This window comes from Pristiophorus japonicus, chromosome 11 (genome assembly GCF_044704955.1).
Source record: "Pristiophorus japonicus isolate sPriJap1 chromosome 11, sPriJap1.hap1, whole genome shotgun sequence".
NCBI classification, from domain to species: Eukaryota; Metazoa; Chordata; class Chondrichthyes; family Pristiophoridae; genus Pristiophorus; species Pristiophorus japonicus.
In genome coordinates this window covers 31,689,014-31,716,965 of record NC_091987.1, presented here as the reverse complement: position 1 = coordinate 31,716,965, position 27,952 = coordinate 31,689,014, and the positions used below count along the sequence as shown (strand labels likewise).

Below are 27,952 nucleotides of genomic sequence, written 5' to 3'. Positions count from 1 at the left end.
GCATCTTTAATGCAAATTACCCTTTGGAATAGTAAAAGACATAGTCAACAATCAAAATATACAAGCGTGTATCAACTCACAGTTGCAAAACTTGGTTTCTGAACATTTCTTTTGCTGAATGTTACAAAGTAGGATTAGAGAGATATAAAAGCTGGAACATTTCTTAATTTATAGCATCAGCATTTTATTGTAAAAAGTTGTAATTTTATGTTTAAAGAACTGATACAAAATACTATTGGGACCTTCAATTACACAATTGCATTAAAATTAACTGAACAATAATTTAAATGAGTATAACAAAGTTTTGAATGTGCTGAGTGCACATCTTCTCTTGGTACTCAGTCTCATTAGGCATTGCCAGCATCTGTTAGTTTTGTTTTAATTTTAGAATATGCATCTAATGACTTATGCTGAGTAAGTTGAAGTTTAATTCCTAAAAATAGCAAACATGGGAATCTGTTAGGTTTTCAATGCTGAAGTCTTACTTTCTATTCTTGACTTTATAGCTTATTAAGTAGTTGAATGGGGTATAGTAGTGTGGTGGTGGATCTGTTAGTGGGATAGTAATTGAGACACCTGGACTGATAATCCAGAGAATGTGAGTTCAAATCTCACCATGGCAATTTGAGAATTTGAACTCCCTTTAAATAAAAAATTGGTGTCTGTAAAAGTGACCGTGAAGCTGTTGGATTGTTGAAAAAAAAACAATAGTTTTCATGAATGTCCTTTAGGGAAGTAAACCTGTCATCCTTACCCAGTCTGGCCCATATGTGACTCTAGTCCCAAACCAATATGGTTGACTCTCTGAAGTTGCCTAGCAACACAGCCACTGTTGTATCAGAGCAAATAGGATGGGCAATAAATACTGGCCTTGCCAGCAATGCTCACATCCTGAACACTAATTTTTAAAAAGCTAATTAAATCCCACTATTCTATTCCTGTAGGACGGGCTCAGCCAATGGGACATATACCTACCTCCCCAAAATGTCTTCTTGCTAGTCAGTCTCCTGTGGTGTTCCACAAGGGAAGTCAAGACTAAGTGCAATATTCCTCAAAAAGCAGGGTTAGAGGGTGCGGGATAATTCGAACAAGGTGTGGAAGGATGGGAAGAGGCAGATGGAATGGGAGAGCAGGAGAGAAATGAAGGGGAACAGGAGAGGAAAGTTGATGGATGGAGGTGACAGAGGGAGGATGGAGGTAAGTGAAAGGAGGGGCAGGAAGGGAAAGGCCTTCAGAGGGAAGAGCAAAACAGATTTTCCATGGGTGATGGAAAATGACCTTGGCTAGGCCAAATACAGTAGACTATCTCTACGAGATACGGTGAAGCAGTCAACCAATCACAGTAGGGGAGGAGCGTAGATACTATGTGCCCTGTGCCAGGGCCTGGACATAATCTCATGGGTGAGGGATGGGGAGGAGTGTCACAACTGGATACTTGCATCAGCCGCTCCTGTTTGCTTCAGCACTCAGCTGCTCTCCTGATTGCTGCTCCGCCTCCTGATCTGTGCATCCACTGGTTGGCTACCTCCTTGTCTTTATGACTGGTTGTGCTGTGGTTGTGTTCGGGTACCCATTCATTCAGCGGGCTGCCAGTTCCTTCGCTTCTTAACCTGATCAGACATCAGCAACAGTCCATGGGAGTTCATGTGGGGGGAGTGCTAGCTGATTAAAGAAGATAGTGTATACTGAGAAATGATGTTGGGTGGGGAGGGGGGGGGGGTTGTATGGGAGACTGCTGATGTGTTTTGAGGGGGGGGGGAGGGGGGAAGGAGCATATTTAGTACAGCGCTGAGAAGCTTTCCAGCTTTGAAAATTTTCAGGCAGGGTGCGATAGTAGTAGGCATGAAATTGGAGCACCTCGGATCTGGACCCGCAGTTGGTGCGTGAGCCCACATTTATTTATGAATTGCTGTCATTGCTTTTCCAACCGAAGCTGAGAGCCAGTAGAGAGTGAAACATTGCTATTTTTATGTAAACTTTGCATTATTAATGTTCTAAAAACAGTCACTGGTGCTGAAACAGAGCGGGCAATGCAAATAGTTGCAGGCACCCAATGATTTGGAGTGGGACTGCACACAGCCTTCAATGCCACAGTACTGTACCAGTACTTTTTTCCGCTGACATTAACATTATGCATCATGTTTTTAGCATAGTAAAAACCTATCACAGTACCACCTACAGGTGTAACTGATACTGCAGGTAGATATTGACACTAAAAATACATTTTTTCATACTGTCTAATGTAAAAGTTTTTAATGCATTTTGAAATTGTAGGTCGGACCCACACGTTGATTTGATATATAATAGAAATTGCATATATGCATTGAGATGGGTTAATCAAGGACAGGCAGCACAGATTTTTAAAAGATAAGTCATGCCCGACAAACTTAATGGGGTTCTTTAAGGCAATAAGAACATAAGAACTTAAGAAATAGGAGCAGGATTAGGACATTTGGCCCCTCGAGCCTGCTCCGCCATTCAATAAGATCATGGCTGATCTTTTACCTCAACTCCACCTTCTCACACTGTCTCCATATCCCTTGATTCGGTTCATATTCAAAAATCTATCAATCTCGGTCTTGAATATACTCAACGACTGAGCACCATAGCACTCTGGGGTAGAGAATTCCAAAGATTCACAACCTTTTGAGTGAAAACATGTCTCCTCCTTTCAGTCCTAAATGGCTAACCCCTTATTCTGAGACTGTGATCCTTGGTTCTAGACACCCCAGCCTGGGGAAACATCCTCCCTGCATCCACCCTGTCAAGCCCTTTAAGAATTGAATATGTTTCAATGAGATCACCTGTCATTCTTCTAAACTCTAGAGAATATAGGCTTAGTTACTCAATCCCCCTTCATAGGACAATCCCTTCATCCTAGGAATCAGTCTAGTGAACCTGTGTTGCACGAAGGCAAGTATATCCTTCCTTGGATAAGGAGACCAAAACTGCACACAGTACTCCAGGTGTGGTCTCACCAAGGCCATATATAATTGTAGCAAGATTTCTTTACTCTTTTACTCCAATCCCTTTGTAATAAAAGCTAACATACCATTTGCTTTCCTAATTGCTTGCATGTTAACTTTCTGTGATCCATGTACAAGGACACCAAGGTCCCGCTGAATACCAACACTTCCCAATCTCTCACCATTTAAAAAAATATTTTGCTTTTCTGTTTTTCCTACCAATGTGGATAACTTTTCACTTCACCACATTGTATTCCACCTGCCATGTTCTAACCCACTCACTTAACCTGTCTATATCCCTTTGCAGCCTTTTTGTGTCTTTCTCACAGTTTACTTTCCCACCTAACTGTATCATTAGCAAACTTGGATACATTACACTCGGTCCCTTCATCTCAGTCATTGATATAGTAACTACCTCGGGCCCAAGCACTGATCCTTGCGGTATTCCACTAGTTACAGCCTGTCAACCAAAACATGACCCGTTAATTTCTGCTCTGTTTTCTGCCCAGGAACTAATCCTCAATCTGTGCAAATATATTACCCCCAATCCCATGAGCCCTAATTTTGTGTAATAACTTTTTGTGTGGCACCATATCGAATGCTAATTGAAAATCCAAATGCACTATATTTTCCCCCTTACCTACCTTGCTTGTTACAGCCTCAAACAGATTTGTCAAACACAATTTCCCTTTCATAAATCCGTGGTGACTGCCCAATCATATTATGATTTTCTAATGCCCTGTTACCACATCCCTAATAACATATTCTAGCATTTTCCCCACTACTGATGTCAGGCTAACTGGTCTATAGTTCCCTGTTTTCTCTCTCCCTCCTTTCTTGAATAGCGGGGTTACGTTTGCTACCTTCCAATCCACTGGAACCATTCTTGAATCTCGGGAATTTTGGAAGATCAAAATCAATGCATCCACGATCTCTGTAGCCACCTCTTTGAAAACCCTAAGATCATAGAATCATACAATGGTTACAGCCTTTTAGAAATCCATGTACACCACGTTAACCGCATTGCCCTCATCAACCCTCTCTGTTACCTCATCAATAAACTCGATCAAGTTGGTTAAACACAATTTGCCTTTAACAAATCCATGCTGGCTTTCCTTAATTAATCCACACTAGTCCAAGTGACTGTTAACCTTGTCCCGGATTATTGTTTCTAAAAGCTTCCCCACTCCCGAGGTTCAATTGACTGGCCTATAGTTGCTGGGTTTACCTTTACACACTTTTATGAATAAGGGTGTAACATTTGCAATTCTCCAGTTTTCTGGCACCCCCCACCATTTCTAAGGAGGTTTGGAAGATTATGGCGAGTACCTCCATGATTTCTTCCCTCATTTCCCTCAGCGTTCTAGGATGCATCCCATCCAGTTCTGGTGATATCTACTCTAAGTACAGCCAGCCTTACTAGTACCTCATCTTTATCAATTCTTATCCCATCCAATATCTCCTCTACCTCCTCCTTTACTATGTCTATGCCAGCATCTTCTTCCTGGTGAAGACTGATGCAAAGTACTCATTTAATACCTCAGCCATAGCCTCTACCTCCATGTGTAGGTCTCCTGTTTGGTCGCTAATCATCCCCATCCTTCCTTTTACTGCCCATTTACTATTTATATGCCTATAGAAGACTTTTTATGTTAGCTGTCATTCTATTCTTAGACCCTCTCTTTGCCCCTCTTAGTTTCTTTTTCATCTCTCCTCTGAACTTTCTATATTCAGCCTGATTCTCAGATGTATTCTCAACCTGACATCTGTCATACCTGCTCTTTTTCTGCTTCATCTTACTCTCTATCTCTTTCATCATCCGGGGAGCTCTGGCTTTAGTTGCCTTACCTTTCCCCCTTGTGGGAATGTACCTCAATGTAAGCCATCAAGTCCAGGGGATTTATTGACTTTTAGTCCCATTAATTTCTCCAGTATTATTTCTTTACTAATGCTAATTTCTTTAAGTTCCTCATTCTCGCTAGACCCTTGGTTACCTATTATTTCCAGAATGTTGTTTGTGTCTTCCACTATGAAGACAAAGTATCGTTTAATGGAAGTTATTGATGAAGAAAATGCAGTGAACGTAGGTAATCAAATGCGTTTTGATAAGGCGCCACATGGGAGGCTTGATAAAAGTATTAAAGGGAATATGGCATGGATAGGAAGTTGGTTAAAGGATAGAAAACAGAAAGTAGTAAATGGATATTTTTTGGATTGGAGCAATATAAATGTTATTGTTTCCCCAGGGGTCAGTGCTAGGGTCACTGCTCTTCTCAATGTGATCGGATTTGTACATGGAAGTAATGTCAACATTTGCAGATGATACAAGATCCAAAGCATGGTTAACTGGGAAGAGGACTGTTGTACTTCAGGAGGACATGAGCAGATTAGTAGTTTGAATAGATACATGTGGATTCAATTTAAAGCAGAGAAATGTGAGGTGATACATTTTGGGAAGAAAATTAAGGAGTGAAAATATACCCAATACTTAAACTTTAAAAGGAATAGAAGAGCAGAGAGACTAGGGGGCTCAAACATCTTAAAAAATGAAAATTACCCTTGGAAATTTTTGATTTTATACGACAAATGGTACTTTCTGATTCATTGTAGAATGCTTTTGTTTTACTTCACGATGATAGATTTTCAGTCTAAAAACACTTTTGGAATCAATTTGTGTGCGGTTGGATCTTAAAGTAACTTGAATTATACATTTATGATTATGGGCTAGACTTTCCATCGGGATCTATATCGCCCCCAAATTTTCTGGCGTTAGTGATATTATTATTTTTTGGGATCACCGGAATATCACCCATTTTAAAAACTGCTAGTTTTGATTTTTTAATTTGGGTATTAGCCGATGTGAAATGGGCGTTCGCGATTTATTCCATCATGCAAGGCTGGTGTCCATAGCAACGGCCGTTCTGTGCATACGTGTTTTTTTTTTAAGTGATTAACTTTTCCTGGTGATTTGGGAGGTCAGGGGTCATCTGCACATGCACAGAACAGAGAGAGAGAGAGAGAGAGAGATAGTCGAGTGTGGTTGTGGGTGGAAAGCTGGTTTTGTGGGATAGTGAATAATTGATTTTTGCCCATAAATAATTGAAAATAATTAAAAAGAAATAATGGAGCACGTAGAGGAGGTGTTGAGTGATGTCATCGACATGGAGGAAGTGGGTGAAGGGAGTGATCTGGGTGAGGTCGGAGAGGAGCTGGGTGGCAGAAGGCGTGCAAAGCATTTTTCTGAGGCGACCAATGCTGCCCTCGTCCACGAGATGGAAACTTTTTGGGCTCAAATGGCCTGTGCAGAGACTTTTGAAGGTGGGGAGAAGGTCAGCAATGGGAAAGATTTTGTGAGGGCTGTTCCAGAGAGTAGGGCCAAGGCAGCTGAAGGCTCTCCTGATGATGTGGGCCAGATGGGGATGAGAGATGTATAAGGGGTTGGAATAGGAAGCCTGAAGGGCACAGGGTGGGACAAAGGGCTGGAGGAGGTTGCAGAGGTGGAGGGTGGGGTCAAGTCATGGCAAAAATAGGGAGGCAGAATATTATCTGAATAGTGACAGATTAGTAAAAGAGGAGGTGCAATGAGACCTGGGTGTCATGGTACATCAGTCATTGAAAGTTGGCATACAGGTACAGCAGATGGTGAAGAAGGCAAATGGTATGTTGGCCTTCATAGCGAGAGGATTTGATTATAGGAGCAGGGAGGTCTTACTGCATTTGTATAGGGCCTTGGTGAGGCCATTCCTTGAATATTATGTTCAGTTTTGGTCTCCTAATCTGAGGAAGAGCATTCTTGTTTTTGAGGGAGTGCAGTGAAGGTTCACCAGACTGATTCCCAGGATGGCAGAACTGACATATGAAGAAAGACTGGATCGACTAGGCTTATATTCACTGGAATTTAGAAGAATGAGAGGGGATCTCTTAGAAACTGATGGGATTGGACAGGTTAGATGCAGGAAGAATGTTCCCGATGTTGGGGAAGTCCAGAACCAGGAGTCACTGTCTAAGGATAAGGGGTAAGCCATTTAGGACCGAGATGAGGAGAAAATTCTTCACTCAGAGAGTGGTGAACCTGCGGAATTCTCTACCACAGAAAGTTGTTGAGGCCAGTTCATTAGATATATTCAAAAGGGAGTTAGATGTGGCCCATATGGCTAAAGGGATCAAGGGGTATGGAGAGAAAGCAGGAATGGGGTACTGAAATTGCATGATCAGCCATGATCATATTGAATGGTGGTGCCGGCTCGAAGGGCCGAATGGCCTACTCCTGCACCTATTTTCTATGTTTCTATGTTTCATAACAGAGGACAAGAATTTTAAAGGTAGTGTGTGTGTGTTGGGGGCTGGGGAGTTAGTGGAGGATGGTGAAAAATTCCTCAAGAAGAATCAGGCTGCAGATTTCCATCTAGTTGACAGCTTCAGTTGAAGAGCTAGCACAAACACTTAGCCAAATGGCCTCTTTCTGTTCTGTGCCTTTAGGGGCATGCTAAAATAATTGTGAGTGTGTGTTTGGAGTTAAATACTGCCTCTGTTCTAAAGAAGTCCCCATGGAAGGGGAGTCGGCGGGGGGAGGGGAGGGCGGGGGTGGAGGGGGGGAGGGAGCAGGGTGGAGAGGGAAGACTGGTGGGTCGTGCAGTGAGAAGCCACTGATGGATGGAAACAATGATGGGAGTGGCCAAAGAATCTCAGGATAATGAGAACAACCAGAAGCCATTTCAGAACATAAAGAGAGATGAGCAACAACCAGGGGGTCAGTCCAGTACACTACTGATTCTGAAACAAACAAAATGAACATTTGTATACAAGGCACATGCCTGCCTATGATGTTGACTTGAATATGGCAGTAGATCGCAGACATCATCAACACTGTCTCAATGACCCAGTGTACCTGACAGGTGGTCAAGAAGAAGGAGTGTGACTACATATTTATGCATAGGAGGGAAAAGTTGAAGTTGCAAAAGAGATATATGCTGCATTGACACAGACCAATATTAACAAGATTTGAACCAATTAGGGTAATTGAATTGAAAAGAGCAGGGGTTATACAAATTAAATCATACTTTCTATGAGGTAAGTGAATTTAATACAGGAAAAGACTTCCATCAGTCAAATCACCATGTCTCAATCTCCACCGCTCTTGTGTGTAAAGGAAAAAAATCATAATTTATAAAAAAAGCCACTGCATGTTAGATTTCCAGATCTGCAATACTGATGCCATGTGAGTGAACAAACACAGATTTGTCCCAGAGAGAGAGCTTGGAAACATTGCGACTATGGAGAGTGGAGAGGAAAATACTATTAGTGTGAATACCACAGTAATCAGATTCAATTTCAGCAATTGGCACTTGAAAAGGCAATGACACACAGATAATTTTAACAGTTCCCAAGTGGGGACAAAATTCCCAAGGAAAGAAGGGTGTGGAAATTTACTAAACATATTAACAAAAAGATATTTGAGTTACAAAAAGCACAAGTGATGAGGAAAGCAAAAAAACCTTCAAAATAAAACAAAAATATTCTTCCACTGTCACACTAGTAAAAGAAAAGTTTGATAGGTTAGAACTTTAAAAGATGAAAACTACACTGAAGTATTACACAATAAAATACCTAAAATATTATTTTCTTGAAATATTCACCAAAGAGAGTGACACTAATTTGCTATCTGAATTTAATTGTACACCCAATATACAAGAGTCAGTATAGCAGAGGAACTTATCACTTCAAGTGACTTAATTGTCAAGTTTCAGAATTGTTTGACCATTTTCCACAGAAAAGATTTGAAAAATAGTTACCTCTTCATTTTAAGAGCATAAGAAATAGGAGCAGGAGTAGGCCACAGGGCCCCTCGAGTCTGCTCCACCATTTAATACGATCATGGCTGATCTGATCATGGACTCAGGTCCACTTCCCTGCCTGCTCCCCATAACCCCTTTATTCCCTTGTCAGTTAAGAAACTGTCTGTCTCTGTCTTAAATTTATTCAATGTCCCAGCTTCCACAGCTCTCTGAGGCAGCGGATTCCAGATTTACAATCCTGTGAGAGAAGAAATTCTTCCTCATCTCAGTTTTAAATGGGCGGCCCCTTATTCTAAGATTATGCCCTCTAGTTCTAGTCTCCCCTATCAGTGGAAACATCCTCTCTGCACCCACCTTGTCAAGCCCCCTCATAATCTTTTACATTTTGATAAAATCACCTCTTATTCCAATGAGTAGAGGCCCAAACTACTCAACCTTTCCTCATAAGTCAACCCCCTCATCTCCGGAATCAACCTAGTGAACCTTCTCTGAACTGCCTCCAAAGCAAGTATATCCTTTCTTAAATATGGAAACCAAAACTGTACGCAGTATTCCAGGTGTGGCCTCATCAATACCCTGTATAATTGTAGCAAGACTTCCCTGCTTTTATACTCCATCCCCTTTGCAATAAAGGCAAAGATTCCATTAGCCTTCCTGATCATTTGCTGTACCTGCATACTAATCTTTTGTGTTTCATTCACCAAGACCCCCAGGTCCCTCTGTACTGCAGCACTTTGCAATTTTTCTCCATTTAAATAATAACTTGCTCTTCGATTTTTTGTCTGCAAAAGTGCATAACCTCACATTTTCCAGCATTATACTCCATCTGCCAAATTCTTGCCCACTCACTTAGCCTGTCTATGTCCTTTTGCAGGTTTTTTGTGTCCTCCTCACACATTGCTTTTCCTCCCATCTTTGTATCGTCAGCAAACTTGGCTACGTTACACTCAGTCCCTTCATCCAAGTTGTTCATATAGTCCCAGCACTCACCCCTGCAGCACCCCACTAGTTACTGATTGCCAACCCGAGAATTAATCATTTATCCCGACTCTCTGTTTTCTGTTAGTTAGCCAATCATCTATCCATGCTAATATATTATTCCCAACTCAGTGAACTTTTATCTTGTGCAGTAACCTTTTATGTGACACCTTGTCAAATGCCTTCTGGAAGTCCAAATATACCACATCCACTGGTTCCCCTTTATCACACTGTTCGTTACATCCTCAAAGAATTCCAGCAAATTTGTCAAACATAACTTCCCCTTCATAAATCCATGCTAATTCTGCCTGACTGTATTATGTTTTTCCAAATGTCCTGCTACTGCTTCTTTAATAATGGGCTCCAACATTTTCCCAACCACAGATGTTAGGCTAACTGGTCTATAGTTTCCTGCTTTTTGTCTGCCTCCTTTTTTAAATAGGGGTGTTACACTTGCAGTTTTCCAATCTTCGACATTTAAAAAGGGAGCACTTCGATAAAAGGTGGTTAATATATTAAGTGGAGGTTGTCTTCCCCATAAATTAAACACTAAACAATTCATTAGCTGGTCAAGTTAATTTAAAAACATTTCACACTCAGTGTTGGAAATTCAATTGATTCATGTTTATATACATTAATGAAGCCAACATCATAACTAAAACTTCTTAAATTTGCTGACAACACTAAAGTAGGGAGAGCAATGAAACAGAGCTTGCAGTAAACAATTTATAGAATTATAATTTAGATAAACTATGCAATTGTCAGATAAGTGACAGTTGGAATGTGCATTGTAAGTTTACAATGCGTGGGATTGAATTGACAGAGGGAGATTTAGAAAGGGACCGAGAAGTGATAGTTGACATCACTTTCAATATCTGAACACTGGTGGAACAATTAAAACACAAATAGAATGCAGGGTCATATAACTGGGTCTGGAGGTTGCACAGAGACTGTACAGTGCAATGGTCAGAGCACACATAGGTATTATGTTCATCATGCTACAAAAAACATATACAGGTATTGAGAGTGGGCTGAGGAGAACGACAAGAATGATGCAAAGTGTAAAGGAGAAAGTTAAGAGGAAAGATTAGAAAAGTTTTGCCTCTACAGATTCAAAAAAGGAGAATAAGGGAACTTCATTATGCGCAAAATCTTGAATCATGGAGGTAGGAGAAACCCAAAATATAACTAACATAATACAGGAAAGTGCAATCAAACGAGTGTGAAATAGTTTTAAAATGGATATTAGGGAAAACTTGTTTATTAAAGAATTATATATGTTTGAAACAATATTGCCTGGCAAGATAACACATGCCAAAACAAGGAATCTAGATGAGGCTCGATGATACAACCAAGAATATTAGAAAGATGAGGTTTGATGGACTTAATTACCTTATCTTGTTCTTAATTTTCTTGTGTTATTTTCCATGATTTGCATTGTATTACATGAGTGCACAATGTGTATATAATGATGGAGTACCGAAATAGATTTGTGCTTATATACTCATAATCTACCAACTGCTCTCTTTACAGAACAAGCAGAACTATGTGGCTCAACAACCACATTCAAAAAGCACGACACAGCTTCAACTATTCCCTCCCCCATTCATCTCCAGGTAGCCACACAAAACTGGGAGATGTAAATGAGGATGAGTAAACAAAGTGTGAGGTACTAACCACTGGTGATACAAGTGGAAGGCCAGGATGCTGTATGCCCCTAGTGATACAGATCTTAGTGGGCTTGCTTTGATACACCGCTTTGAGTACTGTTTAGGGGGATGACTCACCAGGGGGAGCAGCAGCAGCCAAGTTCATGGCACCATGGCTGGCTCTGCTACACAGGAGGCAGGAAAAAGAATGGGAGAGCGATAGTGATAGGGGATTCAATTGTAAGGGGAATAGATAGGCGTTTCTGCGGCCGCAACCGAGACTCCAGTATGGTATGTTGCCTCCCTGGTGCAAGGGTCAAGGATGTCTCGGAGCGGGTGCAGGACATTCTGAAAATGGAGCGTGAACAGCCAGTTGTCGTGGTGCACATTGGTACCAACGATATAGGTAAAAAAAAAACGGATGAAGTCCTACGAGACGAATTTAAGGAGCTAGGAGCTAAATGAAAAAGTAGGACCTCAAAAGTAGTAATCTCGGGATTGCTACCAGTGCCACGTGCGAGTCAGAGTAGGAATCGCAGGATAGCTCAGATGAATACGTGGCTTGAGCAGTGGTGCAGCAGGGAGGGATTCAAATTCCTGGGGCATTGGAACCGGTTCTGGGGGAGGTGGGACCAGTACAAACCGGACGGTCTGCACCTGGGCAGGACCGGAACCAATGTCCTAGGGGGAGTGTTTGCTAATGCTGTTGGGGAGGAGTTAAACTAATATGGTGGGGGGATGGGAACCAATGCAGGGAGACAGAGGGAAACAAAATGGAGACAGAAGCAAAAGATAGAAAGGAGATGCGTAAAAGTGGAGGGCAGAGAAACCCAAGGCAAAAAACAAAAAGAGCCACTTTGCAGCAAAATTCTAAAGGGTCAAAGTGTCTAAAAAAGTCAAGCCTGAAGGCTCTGTGCCTCAATGCGAGGAGTATTCGGAATAAGGTGGACGAATTAACTGTGCAGATAGCAGTTAACGGAAACGATGTGGTTGGCATCACGGAGACATAGCTCCAGGGTGACCAAGGCTGGGAACTCAACATCCAAGGGTATTCAACATTTAGGAAGCATAGACAGAAAGGAAAAGGAGGCGGGGTGGCATTGCTGGTTAAAGAGGAAATTAATGCAATTGTAAGGAAAGACATTAGCTTGGAAGATGTGGAATCGGTATGGATGGAGCTACGGAACACCAAAGGGCAGAAAACGCTAGTGGGAGTTGTGTACAGACCTCCAAACAGTAGTAGGGATGTTGGGGAGGGCATCAAACAGGAAATTAGGGGTGCATGCAGCAGTTATCATGGGTGACTTTAATATGCATATAGTTTGGGCTAACCAAACTGGAAACAATACGGTGGAGGAGGATTTCCTGGAGTGCATAAGGGATGGTTTTCGAGACCAATATGTCGAGGAACCAACTAGGGGGGAGGCCATCTTAGACTGGGTGTTGTGTAATGAGAGAGGATTAATTAGCAATCTCGTTGTTCGAGGCCCATTGGGAAAGAGTGACCATAATATGGTGGAATTCTACAATAGGATGGAGAATGAAACAGTTAATTCAGAGACCATGGTCCAGAACTTAAAGAAGGGTAACTTTGAAGGTATGAGGCGTGAATTGGCTAGGATAGATTGGCGAATTATACTTAAGGGGTTGACAGTGGATGGGCAATGGCAGACATTTAGAGACCGCATGGATGAACTACAACAATTGTACATCCCTGTCTGGCGTAAAAATAAAAAAGGGAAGGTGGCTCAACCGTGGCTATCAAGGGAAATCAGGTATAGTATTAAAGCCAAGGAAGTGGCATACAAATTGGCCAGAAATAGCAGCGAACCCGGGGACTGGGAAAAATTTAGAACTCAGCAGAGGAGGACAAAGGGTTTGATTAGGGCAGGGAAAATGGAGTACGAGAGGAAGCTTGCAGGGAATATTAAAATGGACTGCAAAAGCTTCTATAGATATGTAAAGAGAAAAAGGTTAGCAAAGACAAACGTAGGTCCCCTGCAGTCAGAATCGGGGTAGTCATAACGGGGAACAAAGAAATGGCAGACCAATTGAACAAGTACTTTGGTTCGGTATTCACTAAGGAGGACACAAACTGGATCTAAAAGGGGTCAGAGGGTCTAGTAAGAAGGAGAAACTGAGGGAAATCCTTATTAGTCGGGAAATTGTGTTGGGGAAATTGATGGATTGAAGGCCGTTAAATCCCCAGGGCCTGATGGTCTGCATCCCAGAGTACTTAAGGAGGTGGCCTTGGAAATAGCGCATGCATTGCCAGTCATTTTCCAACATTCCATAGATTCTGGATCAGTTCCTATGGAGTGGAGGGTAGCCAATGTAACCCCACTTTTTAAAAAATGAGGGAGAGAGAAAACAGGGAATTATAGACCGGTCAGCCTGACATCGGTAGTGGGTAAAATGATGGAATCAATTATTAAGGATGTCAGAGCAGCGCATTTGGAAAGAGGTGACATGATAGGTCCGAGTCAGCATGGATTTGTGAAAGGGAAATCATGCTTGACAAATCTTCTGGAATTTTTTGAGGATGTTTCCAGTAGAGTGTCAAGGGAGAACCAGTTGATGTGGTGTATTTGGACTTTCAGAAGGCTTTCGACAAGGTCCCACACAAGAGATTAATGTGCAAAGTTAAAGCACGTGGGATTTGGGGTAGTGTGCTGACGTGGATTGAGAACTGGTTGGCAGACAGGAAGCAAAGAGTAGGAGTAAATGGTACTTTTCAGAATGGCAGGCAGTGACTAGTGGGTACCGCAAGGTTCTGTGCTGGGGCCCCAGCTGTTTACATTGTACATTAATGATTTAGGCGAGAGGATTAAATGTAGGATCTCCAAATTTGTGGATGACATTAAGTTGGGTGGCAGTGTGAGCTGCGAGGAGGATGCTATGAGGCTGCAGAGTGACTTGGATAGGTTAGGTGAGTGGGCAAATGCATGGCAGATGAAGTATAATGTGGACAAATGTGAGGTTATCCACTTTGGTGGTAAAAACAGAGAGACAGACTATTATCTGAATGGTGACAGATTAGGAAAAGGGGAAGTGCAACGAGACCTGGGTGTCATGGTACATCAGTCATTGAAGGTTGGCATGCAGGTACAGCAGGCGGTTAAGAAAGCAAATGGCATGTTGACCTTCATAGCGAGGGGATTTGAGTACAGGGGCAGGGAGGTGTTACTACAGCTGTACAGGGCCTTGGTGAGGCCGCACCTGTGCACAGTTTTGGTCTCCTAACTTGAGGAAGGACATTCTTGCTATTGAGGGAGTGCAGCGAAGGTTCACCAGACTGATTCTGGGATGGCGGGACTGACATATCAAGAAAGACTGGATCAACTGGGCTTGTAGTCACTGGAGTTCAAGAATGAGAGGGGATCTCATAGAAACATTTAAAATTCTGACAGGTTTAGACAGGTTAGATGCAGGAAGAATGTTCCCAATGTTGGGGAAGTCCAGAACCAGGGGTCACAGTCTAAGGATAAGGGGTAAGCCATTTAGGACCGAGATAAGGAGAAACTTCTTCACCCAGAGAATGGTGAACCTGTGGAATTCTCTATCACAGAAAGTTGTTGAGGCCAATTCACTAAATATATTCAAAAAGGAGTTCGATGTAGTCCTTACTACTAGGGGGATCAAGGGGTATGGCGAGAAAGCAGGAATGGGGTACTGAAGTTGCATGTTCAGCCATGAACTCATTGAATGGCGGTGCAGGCTTGAAGGGCCGAATGGCCTACTCCTGCACCTATTTTCTATGTCTCTATGTTTCTATGCTTTCAAATGAAGGCTGTTTGAACAGCAGCATCGCATTGAGACATTAATTGCTTCCTTGTACCTGGCAATGGTTGTCGGTTGTTTGGAAGAGTCCAACATCCAGGCTGCATTGCTATTTCCCTCATGGCCTATATGCCAGTTGTCTGGAGATGAACACATGGCAACAGTAGGGCTATCAGCACTGGAGCCCCAGGCACAATAAGAACATCTCTCATGAATGCTCCCACAGCTGTTATGGAGGCCTGGAGTCACAGTTCGCATTCATGACCAACTTCAACTCACTTGGAGAACATTTGCATGTAATCTTGAGGGAGGGAGTCTGAAAAATTATAGATGCTCATCATTATATACTCACAGGTCAATGGTTATAATGAGGAGATGCCCCCTGCCAGTGGCATGTGTGGAGGAGTACTTGTGTCAGCAGAATTTCTGTGCCATCACAAGTGATATTAGCTGCCACTTCTGAGAGAAAATAATCCACAGCACCTGAGACCATTGGCACTGATGAAGACTATAGAGTTAAGTCTTCTGAATCTGCAATTGGATATCCAGGCATCCACCTGGATGCTGTCCAGGTCTTCCTGCTTCATTATCTGAGGAACTGCGAATCGAACTGAAAATTGCAATTATTAGTGAACATCTGGACTTCAGACCTTATGATGGAGGGTAGGTCATTGATCCTGCAGTGATGTCCTGGGGCTAAGATCCTTGGCCTCCAACAACCAAAGCTGTGTTCCTTTGTGCTAGTTATGACTCCAGCCAGTGGAGAGTTTCTCCTGATCCCCAGTGACTTCAGTGATACTAGGGCTCTTTGGTGCCCACTCTGTAAAATACTGCCTTGTTGTCAAGGGCAGACACTTTCACCTCACGTCTGGAATTCAGCTCTTTTGTCCATGTTTGGACCAAAGCTGCAATGAGGTCTATATTTCCTGCAGTTCAACATTGGGAAGACCGAAGCCATTGTTTTCGTCTACCATCACAAATGCTTTACCCTCTCCACCGATTTCATCTCTCTCCCCAGTTGGGTTGAACGAGGCTATTCACAACCTCAGCAGCCTATTTATACACCTTGTTGAGCTTCAGACCCCATAAACCTCTCCGTCACAAAGACCTTCTACTTACGGCTCCATAACATCGCCCGTCTCCCCCTCTGCCTCAGCTCGTCTGCTATTGAAATCCTCATCTGCGTTTTTGTCACCTCCCGCCTCGACTATTTCCAAGCGAGCGTACCTTCCAGCTGGGCATTCTTTCCAGGAAAAGGTGGGGGGGGGGAGGAAAAGGAGGGAGGGGAAGAAGAAATGGGGGAGGGGGAGGAAATGAGGGTGGAAGGCAGAGGAAAAGAGGGGGAGAAAGAGGGAGGAAAAGAATGCTGAGGAAAGGGATGGGGAGGTGGAGGAAAAGATGGGGGAGGGGAGGGGAGAGGGGGAAGGGAGGAAGGAGTGGTGGGGAAGGAAGGGGAGGGGAGGGAAAGAGGGGAAGCAGAGAAAGGGAAGGAAGGGGAGGAAAAGAGGGGGAAGAGGGAGGGGAGAAAGAGTGGGATTGGGAAAGAGTGGGAGTGGGAGGAAAAGGGGGGAGGAAAAGAGGGGAAAAGGGGGTGAAAAGAGAAGAGGATGGGAGGAGGGTAGGGAGGGGGAGGAAAAAAGGGGGGCAAGAGGAGGGAGGGGAGGAGAGAAGGGGTAAAGTGGGGTGGGGTGAAAAAGAGGGAGAGTGGAGTAAGGAGGGGGAGCGGGAGAGGGGGAGGGAGAGGGGATGGAAAAGGAGTTGGGAAAAGAGCAGGGTGGTGGAGGGTAGGAGGGGGAGGAAAAAGGGGAGGAAAGGATTGGGAGGAGAGAAGGGGAGGGGAGGAAAATAAAAGAGGGTAGGAGAGGAATTGAGGGAGGGGAGGAGGAAGGTATTGGGGGAAGGAAATGGGAGAGGAGGGGAGAGGGGAGGGGAGGAAATGAGGGGGAAGGGGAGGGAAAGAGGACTGAGGAAGGGGAGAGGATAAAGGAGGGGGGAGTGGGGGGGAAAGTGGGGAAGTGTAGAAAGGGAGGGGAAAGAAAAGAATGGGAGTGAGAGGAAAAGGGAGTGAGAGGGTGATGGGGGGAGGGAGAGGGTGATGGGGGGAGGGAGAGGGTGATGGGGGGAGGGAGAGGGGGAAGTGGGGTAGAGCAAAAAAGAGGGGGAGAGGCATAAAGAGGAGGTAAAGGGGGAGGAGGAGAAGGGGAGGGGAGTGGAGAGGAAAAGGGGGAGAGGGGATGGGAAAAGAGCGGGAAGGTGTAGGGTGGGAGGGGAGGAAAAAAGTGGAGGAAAGAATTGGGAGGAAAGGAGGGGAGAAAAAGAGGGGGAGGAAAGGAAAAGGCGGGGAGAAATGGGAGGGAGGGAAGGAAAAGTGGGGGAGAGGGAGAAAGGGGGTGGAAAAGAGCGCCAGGGAGGGGGGAGGGGGAAGAAAAAGGAGGGAGGGGAGAAATGGGAGGGAAAGAGGGCTGAGGAAGGGAAGTGCAGAAAGGAGCGGGAAGGAGGGAAGGGGAAGAAATGGGGGAAAGGTGAAAGGGAATGGAGGGGAGGGGAAGGAAAGGAGGGGGGGAAAGGATGAAAGGAGGGGAGGAGGGAAGGGAGAGGGAGGGAAGGGGCAAGAGGGAGAAAATGAAGAGAGAAGGGAGGAAAAGTGGGGTGAGGTGGAAAAGAGAGAGGGGGTGAGGCGGAAAAGATTGGGAGGGGGTAATGCGGGGAGGAGGAGGGGGAGGAGGAGAGGCAGTGGAAAAGGAGGGGGAGGAGGAGAGGGATGAGGAAAAGGAGCAGAGAGAGCAGGAGGAAAAGGGGAGGGGAAAAGAACAAAAGACTTGCATTTATATAACGCCTTTCACGACCACCGGACGTCTCAAAATGCTTTACAGCCAATGAAGTGCTTTTGGAGTGTAGTCACTGTTGTTGTAGTAGTGTCTCTGCACCTTGTTACAAACTCACACGAGGCATGTATATATCAGACACGGTCAGTCTGTGACCTTCACTTTATTCCCAGGACTGAAGAGTGTTGACCCTGGGTGGGACCTCCACTTTTATACCTGGAAACCCAGGTGAGGAGTGTCTCCCGCAAGCTCACCCCCTGTGGTCAGGGTGTGCATTTCAAGGGTACAGGTACAGTGATCATGAGTTACAGTTAAACTACTATTGTCATTGAAAGATGGTGAAATACATGACAGTTGTAATGTGGGAAATGTAATATCCAACTTGCACACAGCAAACTCCCACAAGCAGCAATGTGATAATGACCAGATAATCTGTTTTTGTTGTGTTGATTGAAGGATAAATATTGGCCAGGACATCAGGGATAACTCCCCTGCTCTTCCTCGAAATAGCGCCATGGGATCTTTTACGTTCACCTGAGAGAGCAGACGGGGCCTCGGTTTAATATCTCATCCGATAGATGGCACCTCCAACAGTGCAGCACTCCCTCTGCACTGGAGTGTCAGCCTAGATTTATGTGCTCAAGTCCCTGGAGTGGGACTTAAACCCACAACATTCTGACTCAGTGGCGAGTGTGCTACCCACTGAGTCACAGCTAACACAGTCAAAAGAGGGGGAAGGAGGAGGATGGAGGGAGAAGAGGGAGAGAAAAAGAATGGGAGAAGTTAAACAGAAGGAGACGTGCTCAGGCGAGAGGGCTTTGCTGTGTTCACCAAGCCGATGCTCGGTGGGTGTGAATGTGGTGGGTGGTTTTCAGCTGAGGGGGCTCTAATCAATAAAACAATAGTTAGTGTGGGAAAGGGTATTGGTCAGCCGGTGGTGCGTTACATTCACACATTGATGCTCAGTGGAGAGGGGGGAAGGTTGGTTTGCGATTGGTTTGCTCCAAACACCGAGATCATGTTCAGTGGTAGGGGAGGAATCACTGAAGTACTGCTCATTGCAGGGAGTGTTGTGTGGGTGAGAGCTTCCTACCATGCACTTTTTCTCATATGGGAGGACGGTGGCAAATGAGCGTGGGGGGCAGGGGGAGTGTAAAGTCCTTACTCTACAGTATGCGCGCGTATATTATTTTCGTCTCTTCCTTCCATGCCATGAAAGTTTGAGCTATCAACGCCGCCGCTTCCAAGGTCAAATCCTTCGTCTCAATTAATTTGCGGAAAATTCCCGCGTGACCGATGCCCTCGATAAAGCAGCCCCTTAGCATCTCCCCCCTGCAGGCGTCTGAACTTACAGAGGCTGGCCAAACGACGGAGGTCCGCTACGAAGTCCGGTATGCTTTGTCCTTCACGACGTCGGTGGGTGTAGAATCTGTGTCGGGCCATATGTATGCTACTCGCCAGTTTGAAGTGCTCCCCGATCAATTTGCTAAGTTCTTCAAAGGTTTTGTCTGCCGGCTTTTTGGGTGCCAGTAAGTCCTTCATGAGCGCGTAAGTCTTTGATCCGCAGCTGGTCAGGAGATGAGCCCTTCGCTTGTCGGCCGCTGCATCCTCCAGCCATTCTTTCGTAACAAAGCTTTGCTGAAGCCTCTCAACAAAATCGTCCAGGTCTCCGCCAACACAGTACCGTTCCTCTGTGCTTCCGGTGGCCATTCTCGTGGGTCGTGAATTCCCGTTTCTCGTCGCCAATGTAAAGTCCTTACTCGACAGTATGAAACCACACGAGGCACATTCTGGGGACAAGGTCACTCTGTGACCTTAACTCTTTATTCACAGGACTCCAAAGACGATGACCCTGCGTGGGACCTCCCTTTTTATACCTGTGTGATCAGGTAAGGAGTTTCTCCCACAAGTTCACCCCTTGTAGTCAAGGTGTGCATCTAGGTTAAGTGTATACAGTAATACAGTGGTGTTACATTGTGGTTACATACATGACATGGAGGATGCACATTATCTCGCCTCAGTGACGGGGGAGTCCATGGTGGGCTGGAGACCTGTTCATGATATTTCTGCGTGTGTCAGGGTGGTGGCCAGTGCTAGGGGGAGGATTGCTCCCTCTCTGTTCAGTGTGAGCAGGGAGGGGAAAGTAATCCATTGGGGGGATTAGGCCTCATGTCAATCTTTTTGCAGGGTTCAGAAGGGTGGCTTGTGTGCTGCAAACATTGAATGCTCACAGGCCGAGGGTTTCTGTTCCGATGCCAAAATTTATGTTCAGTTCTGGGGGTGTGGGCTGTGGGGGGGAGGGTTGAGATTCAGTGTGGGTTTCTGGTTTTAATCTGTAATTTCGGTTTAGTATAACAAGGAGTAGATTTTCAGTTTCAGGTCCTGCTCTAATATTTCTCCCGGTGGCTGTGGTGGGGAGGTAGTTGAACGTAGGTTCGTTGTCCTGATATTTCTGCTAATTTTGCAGAGGGGATGTAAGTTCAGTGCAATCCTAACCTGGTATTTTTTTACCATTATGTGGAGGGCACAAGTTTGTTTTGCTCTTGGGGCAGAGAGGGGAGTATTTTGAGTATTTTATGGGTCCTGTCTCGGAGATTCATTTCCCTGTGGTGCAGGAAGGAAGTCTTACTCTGTCAGTTCTTTCTCGTGGATGAAGGAGTACCACGCCACCCATTCCATCTAGGACCGACCCATCAGGATTGTCCTGGAGTCACCAGGAATTAAATATTAATCTCCTGGACATTTCTGCAAGCCCAAGAGAAAAGTCACAGGGTCATGAAACAAGTGTGTGTTTTTCATTTTTGTTTGTTATATTTTAACAAATTGGAGATGAGGGAATAAAGGCTGTTTGGCATGGCAGTTGGAGTCAGGAGGTCATGTGATGCAATCTCCAGGACTTCATCCAATCAGAGTTGGCAACCCTAATTCCATCATGATGCAATTACATACGGTGCATGTTTTCTGTGTGTTATTCCTATTTCTTTTCTCTCTGGCAGCCAAGGTATAGTAATGTCAATTGATCTCTCAAACTACCTGTAGTTTATGAGCTAGAGAAAAATCAGAGCTCTTTTGAGCTTATGATTACCTGCCACCCAATCACTTGACTACAAGCGATGGCCATCAGGCAGGTGATCTGTCTGGTCATCCATTACTGCATGAGTGTCCACTGAAGATGACCTTTCATCTTCTTTGCAATTTGTACAGATCTGTGCCTTGTTTTGTGTTTCTGATTTATATTAGTACCTGAAATAAACCTAACGTTACTCACCTATGTCAATATATCTGCCATTCTCCAAGTGAAAGATTGCTGCAGTGCTACCCAATGGCTAAAGTTGGAATCACAATAACATTTCATAGAAATGGCCTAAGATAAACATATTTGATGACCATGTAATGTTAGGTGGGATGCTACTTAAGGTAACAACTTTATATAGAACATTGCAACCATATCATTTTTTTAATAGATAATACATAGAAAGCTGTGTACGTATCCAAGTGTGAATTTTTCCTCTTAATAAATTAGTACAGATAGCGAGACACATTCTTTAATAATTGTCAATTAAAGGATGTGCTGTCTATCTTATCAGAAGGAGCATCCCATATAACAGCATAATTGTTCTAAACACTCTGGAGGAGAAATTCGGTCGCGCCTCATTTGGGGCGGTAACCCATGCGGAGCAGTAATTTTAGCATCTTGATAAAGTTTGCACTCTCCAGCCAGAAATTCATCAGAATCGGGAGAGGAGCTGACAGGGTTGTTTTAAATCAGCCATTGCACACCAGAGCTGGGGTGGGGGGGGAGATAACAAAAGTTTGGTCGGTAAATTTGGTGGAACCATTGCGCTTGCGCGGAACTTCGAGTCAGACCGTGGCAACAGCCAAGTCTTAAAGGCTTAGTAATGTATCCATTAAAGTTTTCAAAATCACTTGTTTTCAAGCTGTACTGTTATGTCTCTCTGCAACTGCAAACTCAGAGGCTCACGCATCATGCTCTGTGTAATCGTTGCACTGACTGTGACCTCCGAGGGAAGCGCTTCCTCATCCCTTTAAGTAGTCACCAATTAACAAACCTGCAATAACGACTGCTTTTCCAGACATTGTTCTTGGCGGCTGTTAAATGAGGTGGCCGCACCTAATTTTCCGAGCGGCCCGCAAGCGTGGGCGTTGCACCAGGAATACATCATGATTGGAGTGATCGTCGGCAGCCAGGAGCAACTGGTTTGCACCCCCCGGTGATCCTCTAATCAATTTCCGGTCGGGGTGTTAAACGCTGCGCTCCCACACGATAACCTCTTACGCTCCCATTAACACCCTCTCTACCACTAACTGAAGCGTTAGACAACTGAAAATCCAGCCTTCTATATCAAAATACATTTAAGAATCTATTAAATGCAACATGCATGTACTTAGATTGCCAGGTTTGTTTTTCCAGTCATTGCTAAATTAACAAATGCATTAAAAGACAATAACAAATATGTATAAAATATTGGCCCAGAATTTGCGCTCTCGATGATGCCATCATAAGCCATCAGAAAGGCCCCGCAAGTTCTGGGTTTCCGTATGCACTGTGCTTGCACGAAAACCTGGAATTTGCGATCTGTCAAAGTCCGCCTTGAGAGATCTATCGCACCAACCCAAAAATCACTTTTGTTGGTGCAGAGTTGGAAACTGCCCAGCAAATGCCCACAAAACCCTTAAAACATTTAAGATTAGTTTATGTAAATTTTGGCCTGGATTAAAATGTTTAAAACATTTTTTTTCAAAAAATTAAATTTTTTATTGTATGCTTTATTGAAGGGGCTTTTAATTCAATTTGAAAATGGGAACATTTATTTTTATTCCAGTTATATAAATGATTTAATTATTTGGGGATTCCTCATATGCTTATGGGGATTCCGTTCGGAAATGGAATCCCCATAAGCATATTAGGAATCCTCCTTTCTGATTGGAGGACTTGGCCCATGTGATCCCAGGGACGCTTGCAAACCACCTGCGTCCCTGGGATCCATGGGCCTTTACGCAGGTGTAGGCTTGCAGGCCCAGGACTAGAATTCTCTGAAGCCCGGGAGCCCGAAGGTAGGTGCGGATTTTTAAACGGGTCAGAGACATACTCTGGAGGTACTCCTCCAACCACAAATTCCAGGCCATTGCGTTTTGCAAAAAACTATTAAGTGTGAACATTTATCTTGTCTCGACGAAACTATGAAAGGCACATTGAGCTATTTGTCTTTTTTCTTTTTAGGAGGTATTTTTGAAACTACTGAAAATGAGCCTATTAATATTGAAGAGATGGCCTTCAAGTTTGCAATCACCAGTATAAACAGAAATAGGACATTAATGCCTAATACCACACTCACATACGACATACAGAGAATTAATCTTTATGACAGCTTCGAAGCTTCCAGGCGGGGTGAGTACTGTATATTCCAAGTTATTACTTTCTGAAATTATATCTTTGAAGAAGCTTTACTTTCAATTTGAAGGGATATGTGTCAGATTTATAATGTAACTGAACTGTTTCTTTAAAACCCACTAGCTTGTGATCAGCTTACTCTGGGAGTAGCAGCTGTATTTGGACCTTCCCACAGTTCTTCAATAAGTGCGGTTCAGTCTATCTCTAATGCAATGGAAGTTCCACACATCCAGACCCGTTGGAAACATCCCATAATAGATCAGAAGGACTCATTCTACATTAATCTCTATCCAGAATATACTTCTATCAGTCGAGCCATCCTGGACCTGGTGCAGTACTACAAATGGAAGACAATCACTGTAGTTTATGAAGATAGTACAGGTGTGTACTAAATATATAAACCCTGTTATATATTTAACTTGTTTCATCCTACTAAATTTCAATCTTACTTAAAGGTTCTGCACTTTATAAGGTTAAGTCGCACCTCCAATCTGCTGAGCTGGAATATAGCAGCTTTCTGCTGATGTACACATAGCCTGTTATTGTATAAATACTTAATACGCAATTGACTTTGTACTTCCGCTTTGATTTATCAGTAAAGCCAGAGTTGTTGTAGTGTCAGTCAACCACAGCAATGTGCATTTGTTCTGAACTGACAAAATGCCTTTGAGAAATGTTGCATTATTGATATACATTTAATTTAATTAGATAGCGGAGAGCCTGATGGTATAATTGTATTTCTTGTAGCAAAACTAATTTAAACTGTAAATTGAAGGAAGGTTTACTTTACTAATTAAGATTATGGGTTGAAGTCCGATTAAGGACTAAATGATATGCTATGAAGCTCACGTGCTTCTTTTTTCCAATTACCATTATCTCTATTTGAAGCTGTTGTTGCGCTTCTTATAACTGGTTGTAACTAGAGTTGATTGATTTTGTTCGGCTATGATTTTCACACCAAATGTAGGCCCAGAGTGACATAAATTCAACAGAAAATTAGTGGCCGCATGTGATGTATGTAGCACTTAAATCACTGACTCCACACGGTCTGGTGTTGTAGTAACTGCTGTGACCTTGGTCCTTTATTGTGTAACTCCAGAGTGCCCTTCAGGTGTGGTGGGCAGCCTTTTATACTCTGTCTCGCAGGTACTTTCGGGTCTCCCACCACAGTGCCCCTTGTGACGCACCATTGTACTTATACATTTAATGTACATGGACAATACATAACATCTCACTCCACCCCCAGTTCCAAAAGCAAATTGCCGGTAACCTCGGCCTGGTTTGTCCTGGTTGATTTGTGAGTGTGAGTCTATGACCATCCACTTCCCTCTTCCCCCCCATGTAGAGATTATGCTTGCGATCCGGTGCAAGTATGTGGTATTTGCAGTCCTTACATGGGTGATACAAGTACACCAACACAATCTCCAGAAGAAAGCAGGTACACATGGGCAGTACATTAGTATGCATTGAAGAGTTATATCAAAAGGTTGCAGGTACACTGAACAGTTATTAAATCTCAACTCCACTGGGTGAGGTGTGGTGGCGACATACAGCCCATTTTTGCCCGAGGTAATGGGCTGCGCTGAGACAGGGTATGGCAACTGGTGCGTTGCCTCTGTTCTCAGAAAATAGTTGCCTTTTGCGGCTTGTCTGCAGCCGCTGAACAATTGCATAAATCACATAAAATCAGAAATCGCATTAATCCATTAGTCATGTTAGTCACAGGTCCATTAACCCTTTTAACTGTGCATTGTGATATTAACTCTTTTCACCAATCATCTCAATCATTTTAATCACAGTAATCATTTTAGCATCAGAATATTAACTTGTCATAAATCACGTCATCATACAAATCACAGTAATCACCTTGACTCACTCTTGCCCTTACAAAAGTCTCTTTGTGGGGACCGCCAACGGTGTAAGGCCCCTTTAAGACTCCCGGGTACATTTCCCTTTTAAGACGCCATTTTGATTTTTCCACGAGGTTTCTACTGGGCGCCGCCATTTTAGGTGCTCTGCTGGTGCCTGCCTGCCTCTCTCTGCAGAACTCTGCTGCCACGAACTTGCTGTGCTGCTGCCTGCTCTCCCTCTCTCTCTCCCCGCAAACAGCTGGCGACCAAAACGGCTCGGAAGAGCGCTCCGACCACGGGCGGAGTGAAGAAGCCTCATCGCTACAGACCCGGCACCGTGGCTCTGAGGGAGATCCGGCCCGACCAGAAATCCACCGAGCTGCTGCCTGCTCTCCCTCTCTCTTCTCCAGCTCAGTCAGCACTGCTGCTGGTTCCAGCGCCTCTTTCTCACTCTCAGACTCTGCAGGGGAGAGTCGACGGCCGCTGCTGCTCTGCCCAACCCCACACACGCTTCCTTCGCTGCCATCCGATCCCAAGGTGGAGGCCTGCTCTGCCTGTGAACACGGGCGACAGCGGTCTGTGGAGGAATGAAGTCTTCCCAGCTCCCACGGACCTTCCCCATCCATCTCCTGCCGAGTAGCGTCGGCCCATCGCCTGCAATGATCCACAAAGGTAAGCCGTGCGTCTCGCCACCGTGAGATACCTGCACATCCGCTCTGCCAGGAACAGGTATCAGTTCCTTGGTGGAGGTACGCAGCTTCGCCGTGACCGGGACCAGCTTGGGTCGTGCAGCTGGGTTGATTCACAGTTTCTTAAAAGTTTCCTGACTCATCAGCGACTGACCCGACCCCGTGTCCACTTTCATACTCACTGGGACTCTGTTAATCTTGACTTCCATAATCACTGGGCCGAATCGTCGGTACACGTATACAGTGCAAACGCATCATCTTCTTCTACCTGGGGCTGGGATGCCCGTCGAGCCAAACCGCAATGCTCCTCATTGGATAGCAGATCATCTACCATCCCCTCAGCCACATGGTGAGTCGTGTTTCTTTTGCACATACGCTGAAGGTGACCTTTCGTGTGGCAGGTATTGCACGTATATTCCGCAAACCTGCACCGGTGAACCCCATGGCTTCCTCCGCAGCGCCAGCATGGTGCTACTCGATTAGCCCTACTCGGCGGAGTCTGAGTTCCAGGACCCTGAGGTCCGTGCTCTCTGACCTGGGCAGAGCCACGTTCTGCAGTTTTGTCCGTGACGGGCGCTATCCTGTGGACAGTGCCTGCCGGGTTCGAGACTGTGTGGATCATCTGCTTGGTGCTGCAAGTCGAGGTCATAAATGCCCGGCTATGTTGATGGCCTGCTGCAGGCTGACTGTAGGTTCAATCGATAGCAGCTTGTGAAGGAGACCCTCATGGCCAATCCCCATAACAGATGTCTCGCAACGTCTCGTCAAGGTGTGTGCCAAAATCGCACGACGCCGCAAGTCTCCTGATGTCTGCAGCATATTTTGTGACATCCTGGCCCTCAGGTCTGCCGTGGTGGTAGAATTTGTGCCTGGCTGTGAGGATGCTCTCCTTCGGTTTCAGTTGGTTACGAATGAGTTCAATCAGCTCCTCATATGACTTGTCCTTGGCTCTCACGGGTGCCAGCAAATCCCTGACGAGATGGTAAACCTCCTCGCCACAACTAGACAGCAATATCGCCTTACGCTTCTCTATCAGTACGTTCGTGTCCCCTGTCAGGTCGTTTGCCATAAAATAATACTCGAGCCTTTCCGTAAAGGCATCCCAGTCATTACCCTCTGTGAAATCCTTTAGCGTGCCCAAAGTAGCCATGGTTGCGTGAAGGGCTCATCCGTGTCCTCGTCGCCAATGTGTGATGTATGTAGCACTCAAATCACTGACTCCACACAGTCTGGTGTTGTAGTAACTGCTGTGACCTTGGTCCTTTATTGTGTAACTGCAGAGTGCCCTTCAGGTGTGGTGGTCTGCCTTTTATAATCTGTCTCGCAGGTACTTTCGGGTCTCCTACCACAGTGCCCCTTGTGGCACACCATTGTAACTATACATTTAATGTACATGGACAATACATAACACCGCAGGGTTTCATCCTGATGTTGCGATTTCATCTCCAACAGAACTTCCTTGGTAAGTGGTTTGGTAGATACATAGAAACATAGAAAATAGGTGCAGGAGTAGGCCATTCGGCCCTTCTAGCCTGCACCGCCAATCAATGAGTTCATGGCTGAACATGCAACTTCAGTACCCCATTCCTGCTTTCTCGCCATACCCCTTGATCCCCCTAGTAGTAAGGACTTCATCTAACTCCTTTTTGAATATATTTAGTGAATTGGCCTCAACAACTTTCTGTGGTAGAGAATTCCACAGGTTCACCACTCTCTGGGTGAAGAAGTTTCTCCTCATCTCGGTCCTAAATGGCTTACCCCTTATCCTTAGACTGTGACCCCTGGTTCTGGACTTCCCCAACATTGGGAACATTCTTCCTGCATCGAACCTGTCTAAACCCATCAGAATTTTAAACGTTTCTATGAGGTCCCTTCTCATTCTTCTGAACTCCAGTGAATACAAGCCCAGTTGATCCAGTCTTTGTTGATAGGTCAGTCCCGCCATCCCGGGAATCAGTCTGGTGAAATTTCGCTGCACTCCCTCAATAGCAAGAATGTCCTTCCTCA

General features: G+C 44.6%; 1 protein-coding gene across 4 annotated transcripts in view; it reads left to right on the top strand.

Moving 5' to 3' along the window:
• Window positions 1-27,952, top strand: part of LOC139276000 (glutamate receptor ionotropic, kainate 1) — a 519,919-nt gene that overhangs the window by 249,163 nt on the left and 242,804 nt on the right. For 2 of the 4 annotated variants that reach the window (XM_070893316.1, XM_070893317.1), the window contains exons 2-3: window positions 23,236-23,403; window positions 23,530-23,787. In XM_070893316.1, the coding sequence (XP_070749417.1) occupies window positions 23,236-23,403; window positions 23,530-23,787 (426 nt within the window). Of the gene's footprint in view, window positions 1-23,235; window positions 23,404-23,529; window positions 23,788-25,470; window positions 25,929-26,070; window positions 26,295-27,952 lie in introns of those variants that run through there. The other 2 variants (XM_070893319.1, XM_070893320.1) reach the window with 2 other exon arrangements.